The following is a 6379-nucleotide window of genomic DNA, read 5'->3' on the forward strand; positions in this document are numbered from 1 at the left end:
ACTTTTTCATAGACTAGTTTTGCTTACCTGCAGAAGAAGTGGAAAATACTGAAAAGAACTTGTTACTATAGTAGTACTGTCACTTACCAGAAGCTGGTAAGGGTATTTTACAGATCTAGGTGGTGTAGTAATCAAGCAGGCCAGATGTGAGCTTCCTGAATGCTCAATCCTTGATCATTTAGCTGCCACTTAGCTCTGCAAGGAAAAACCAAGATACAGTTGGGTCCATGCTAGGTGTGAGACTAAGAGTAGAATCTAGAATGCTGCCAGAGATCCTTATTTAAGCACCTGAGGGACAGGAAAGTGCTGCATATGTGGATCCATTACAGGCAGCTCCAAGTTGAAAGCAAATCGGTAACGTTCAGCTTAGTGTGTCATGTTCTCCCCACAAATGCTTTCAGAGGCTGCAGTAAGCAGCCTCATCTACTCAGCATCCACTCCTAGCCCATCAGGGCTTGTTCTTTTACAAACAATGCCACAAGGCAAGATCGATCCTACTTTAATGAGTAGGATGTCATATGTAAAGGTCCCACAATGTTCAGTTTTGCTCTCTGTATTAGGAAGCAAGAGAAGAGAATGCCCAGCCATGCCATAAACAGCTCTAGATGGACACATTCTGTCTGTCACTGCAGAAGGGTTGGGGGATGGAGGTGGCAAGTGCAGCCTCATGGTTTGGACAGGTGTGCATGTAATAGGAAAGAAACACTTAGTTCTGCTGCTTGACTGACTTACATGTATGTTAAACAGTCACTGTAATAATCTACAACATGGTAGCAGTTGAGAAGTGACTGCTCACACTGACTGTAACATCAGTTGTAAAACATCTTTATATTATTATTTTATGGACCCAAATAATATCTAGGAAGTACAGAAACTGTGCAAAAAGCCCATTATGTCACAGGGCTTTTATATTCCACCTTTGCCTTCTGAGGTATTCTGAGAGAAGTGGAGGGCCTGCGATGCCAACCAGCCCCAGCCCCCAGGGAAGTCTGCTGCCTCCCTGGGGCCTGGGTAAGGGATGTTACTAGAAAACTCCCTTGTCTGGTACGGCCCGCCACGTAATGTATTTACAAATACATTAGAAACAAAAGGAGGGGCAAAGATAATCTTGGACTTGATGATCTCAAAGGTCCTTTCCAACTTAAATGAGTCTGTGATTCTATGACTGGGTTTCTCCTAAGATTTAAAAAAAAACTAAAACCAAACAAATAAAAAAGCCCCCCAAAACCTCCATGAACTGTTTTGCTAGGTCCCAGCAGCTGAGTCAGAGCAAGCTCTCAAAGTTATCATGCTGATTTACTAACAAGCGTAACTCATGCACCAGACAGATGAGCAGGTTACACTGCACAAAGAAAATTAGTACTGATAAACTAAAATACGGTAACAGACAAGTTCTAGCTGACAATGACCATGTACCACTGTTCAATATAAAGGTAACATCATTCTCTGTTTTCCACCTTGAGTCATTTGCTATTTGGGAAGGCCTTGGATTTTGAAATATGAAAGCCTGTGCAGCTTTTACCAGGCACACAGCAGAATAATTTATATTTTGCTTTCCAAGCTGCTTAATTTTTAACAATACTTTGAGCCTAGTTTATATATTTTATATCAGTCTTCAAATCACTCCCACAAAAGAAAAGGACATATGTAGCCAACGGTCTTAAAGCAAGTTCACCTCACTTTCCTTTTCATTTCATTGCTGTGAAAGAGGTCTAAAGCTACTGCAGGAGAAAGGGTGGAAGGTGTTTCTGGCCAGAAAAACAAGGATTTCCTTGTGAAGTTATAGTGCATTCCTAATCACAGCTCTCTGCCTTTAAATTGCCTCTACTCTTTTCCAGACTTTCTGCTGTCTGAAGGCAAAAATCACCTGCTGCTAGCTTTTGAGTTTTTTATATGTCATTTAAGGTTATAGCATCTCACAGATTACCCATTCTCTGGCCTACCACTTGAACAGGACTAAGCATCTCTTACCTGTTAAGCATGGAATGGCAGATGGCTGGAATATATGAAAAATAACAAATGAAGTTTGATGTTGTCATCACAGTGTCTGTCCCTGTGTATCTTTATAGGCTTACTCATTATTCTGTAATGATAAAAACAATGGTTGGAAAGGTAATTATCAGTGCTGCGAATTTAAGGATAGCTTTTAACCTGGGGTGGTAAACAAGACCCTCACTGTGTGCAGAGGAAAGGAGTGCCATCAGGGCACACCCCACACAGCCCATAATAGCTGGCGCTTGTCCCCACACATGCTAAGCTTCACCCTTCTCTGCTGTCCTCCGCTGGAACAGGCACATGTTTAGATCTTTGCTTGTTAATTTATTTTTCAATTAAACACAAATTATGTTCAGCAAGGTACAGCATCTATAGAATAGTGCCAGCATTTTCCTGTTATAGCACAGCAGGTTTTTAGCCAACATAGTAAACTAATAGGAAAGATTCAGTTTCATAAAGTAGGCAGTTATTTTGATGACCTGCTGGCTATCTAGTCATGGTTGTCAGGGAATACTTGAAGTGTTTTCTGAGTCACTTAGTATTAATATATTTTGAGATGCTTTATGTAGAGCCATCAAAGTGTTACTATGATTAAGGAGCACACAACCTATTGTATTTCAATAGAGAAATTACACCTAAATCCTTCAGGTGCATTTGAAAATTTTTGAGTTGTCACTAATAGTTTTGTAAATCAGCATCAGATCTAAGCAGTTCCTGTAACAAAATATGAAACTAATTTACATGTTTTGCACTTGATGATAAACAACAAAATTCCCATCTGGTCCAGTAATTTTTCTGTTTCACAACAGTATAAAATAGCATTAGATGCAGCTTCAGGAAACTGCAATAGTCTGAAATCCAAGGATCTTAGACTGAGCATGCCAAAAATTAATCCTGAAACCTGTTTGTAAAATTAGCTATTTATACTAACTCCACATTTTCATTCAAAATAAAATATGCACCATCTTAAATTAGCAAGAAAGCTGATGAATGATTTTTTTGCTGAACTACAAATGTTGTTGACTATGATGCTCAGCTGTATCTATCAACAGTGCACAGAATGGCTAACTGGTGACATAACCTGGAAATGAAATGCCTGTCTATGATAGCATATTTTCTCTTAGGAAGAATCTAGGTTCTCAACTCTGTTGTTAATGGTTTTACAAACTGTGACAGGAAAAATACTTACTTAGCATCAAAATGACTTTTTCTTTACTTTTTTGACTCACAAGACTAAACAAGGTTTCATTATTTTGTATTAATAAAAACATTTGATTAAATTTATAAAACATCACATGGGGAAGGGAAAATAATCTATTTGGTAGTATGAAGTTGACCTCTAAAGACAATCAGAAAAGTCATTCAGAGTAGCAAATACAGCTTCTACCAATTTATTTGCTTCTGTTTGCAATGTAGAAGAAACAAAATCAGAAATTACTGGTGTGGAGGTGAGGATGACACAATTTCATTTGATTTGAAATGGTTTCAAAATTTCTGCAAAAATCCCATAGCTACTGAGGAGTATGGCAGGCAAGTAGACCTGGCATATGGATCGTCTTTAGAGGCTGGTCAAAATCAGATAGCATTTGCAAACTTAATTTTTGTTCAATTATCGTATTCTGAGAAAAGGGGAAGAATGGTTGGACTTTAAAACATTCATTTGGCTCATCAGTTAGACAGTGATTTGGCCAAGGATTTCAAAGTACATTATAAAGCCTTAAATATGAAACATGTTTGTCCTCCTTACCTGCTGATGCTTGTCATTTAGCTTTTCTTCTACTTCTGACCAAGCCTGGATGTTACTTGCATGCAACCTTCCCAGAAATTTTCAATACAGCATTCTGTTGTCTCCTACAATAGATCAAATGTATTTCTTTCTTTTCAAGTTTATAATGGAGTAGTTTTTTTACCCCCAAACAGTCCAAATATATAAATAGTCTATTTTTTTGTAAAAGGAAAGAAACATTACAGCCTTACATCATTAAAAATACAGAGGAAATCAGAATAAACCTGCTTGCTTTGTACCCTGTACTAGATAAATGTTCATTCACGTCATTACCAAGCCTGACTCCTCTTGCAGGTTGTCAACCTTTCCTTTTTTTGGTTGTTCTCATCTTTCTTCCCCTCTTATTATAACTCACAACCTCTTCTGCTTATTTGGTTTCTTTGATGTACCTGGCTCTGTTCCATCAGTGGATACCCACCCCACCCCCGCTGATGTCTTTGAGAAAAGATTACAAATTATCTTCTCTTTTTTTTTTTTTTTTAAGGTTACTAGCCTTGGGTAAACAAGGTTTAAGCTCTCCTTAGAAAATTTTGTTTGTTAATTGACAAATACAGCTCCGCAGTCCTTGGCTTTCAACTCATGTTTCAGTAGCATCATCCTTTAGGCTATCACTGAAAATTTTTTTCTGATTTTAATCAACCTCCTCTAGAGTGTTCCTTCTTTCTAGCCAAAGCAGTACCAAGAAGACAAACACACCTTGTAGTAAGCATAAAGAAGTTGGAGTCCAATAACCCTAAGCAGAGCTAGTACAGCAGAATGAATTATTTATTACTATTAGAATTATTTATTGCTGTTTACTAATTATTTGTTTAAAATACAAGTTCACGTAGATGGTTTAATTTTATGCTTTATGAACCATTAAAGAATGAAGATAAACATAACACCTGTAGCTGTACTTGCTGTGGAACTTTCTCTACAACCCCAGCAGCTGTGTAAGCCTCAGCATATAACTGCAGCATTATCTTTTATTGTAAACACATTTTATACATAACCTGCAACTGCTAACTAAATGTGTACTCTCTTTTTTCCTTTTTTCTTTAACAGGCATTAAAGCTGTGTTTTCTGGACATTACCATAGGAATGCTGGAGGGTCCTACAGAGGACTGGAAATGGTGGTTTCATCAGCAATAGGATGTCAACTGGGAGAAGACACGCATGGGCTTCGAGTGGTTGTTGTCACAGCTGAAAAGATTGTTCATAGATACTACAGTTTAAATGAACTGAGCAGTCAAGGCATAGAGAAAGAGCTGCTAGATATGCTTGCAAAGCAAAATTAGGCTATGTCAAATGGTATGATTTTTTTTCCATATTAGACAAATAAAAAGTTTCAGAAAGCTTCCCCCAGGTGAAGCTACAGTTTTCTGATTGTGCACCATGCCCCAGAACAGATCTCTATTTGTTATCATCCTAAATAACAAGAAAGCTGTTGACATGTTTATCTTGTTGAAAATGAGACCTGTGAGGAGTATGGAAAAATAGCAGAACTAATACGGTAATCTATCATTGAAAAGAACTGTTCTGAGAATTTTTACTTTGCTTCTAGAGAAGACTTTCTTATGAGAGAGGAACGTATCAGAGTGAGAGTTGTAGCTTCTACACAACTCTTTAACTCCAGTCTATTTTAGTTTCATATTGAGAAATTATTTTATCATCAATAAATTTACTCATTTCTGTTACATTCTGGATAATATAAATGGGGCATTTTTTTACTCTGTAAAAACAAAACCTCTGAAATCACCACAGTCCCACTGACTTTTAGCAACCTTTGCATCAGATCTTGTTACCTAGACATAGTATTTTCTACCATTTCCCATATGTTACTTCCTTAGTTTTTCAGAGCCAGCAGAAATACGGGAGCAAACACATTCTGTTTAGCAGTCACAGCTCAGGTGTCTTTTTATATCCTGATTTTATGTAATGGAAAGTCTGTAAATGAAGCTAATATAGGTGCCCCTGACAAAAACTAAACATGGAAAAACTATTTTCCTTTTGAAATTTAACTACCATTCAATTAACACATATTCTTGCTATAGCTTCAAAAGTTGGAATAATTGCATGGGGAGAATATTCTGTACATAATACTGTTATCAGAAGTCACTTTGTTGATTCCTAGACAAGGGGAGAGCTTTGATTTTCAAATGCAGTATGAGAGTGCCTTACTGTATTATTATACAATATTGAATGTTGAAACCCCTAAAAAGTGTATTTTCTTCACTGGGATAAGTCTTTAAAAATAAATTATATAAAATGAAATTTGTGTGCTGCGATTTACCTATTTTTTTTTAGCAAGTGTATCCTATTTATTTACTGTTAAATATGAAAAAAAAAAGTCTTCACATAATTTAACACATACCTGCTTGTATTTTTTATGTATTTAGTTGAACATACTATAATCCATGCCACAGGTTATCTAGAAATAGAGAGCATGCAGCTTGAGCACCTGAAGAGGAAAGAACACAAACAACAGTGGCTGAAGAAGTAATGCATTCTATCCATTGTTCTGTATACTAACATACAACATTGTTCCCTAGAGGATATTACAGGTATTTAAATGGGGCGAGGGAGATGAAACGCTGTGTTGAAGAGTCAGTTTCTCTA

At 37.0% G+C, this 6379-nt stretch overlaps 1 protein-coding gene across 4 annotated transcripts in view; it reads left to right on the forward strand.

Annotated features, from left to right (window-relative positions):
• The window catches only part of CPPED1 (calcineurin like phosphoesterase domain containing 1), a 49830-nt gene extending 43796 nt beyond the window's left edge, over positions 1-6034 (forward strand). For all 4 annotated transcript variants that reach the window (XM_056336319.1, XM_056336317.1, XM_056336320.1 and 1 more), the window contains one exon: positions 4826-6034. In XM_056336319.1, coding sequence (XP_056192294.1) covers positions 4826-5058 — 233 coding nt within the window. In that variant the 3' untranslated portion in view covers positions 5059-6034. The remainder of the gene's footprint in view (positions 1-4825) is intronic.
• Positions 6035-6379: the final 345 nt, after the last annotated feature.

Source organism: Falco biarmicus, chromosome 4 (genome assembly GCF_023638135.1).
Source record: "Falco biarmicus isolate bFalBia1 chromosome 4, bFalBia1.pri, whole genome shotgun sequence".
Lineage (NCBI taxonomy): Eukaryota > Metazoa > Chordata > Aves > Falconiformes > Falconidae > Falco > Falco biarmicus.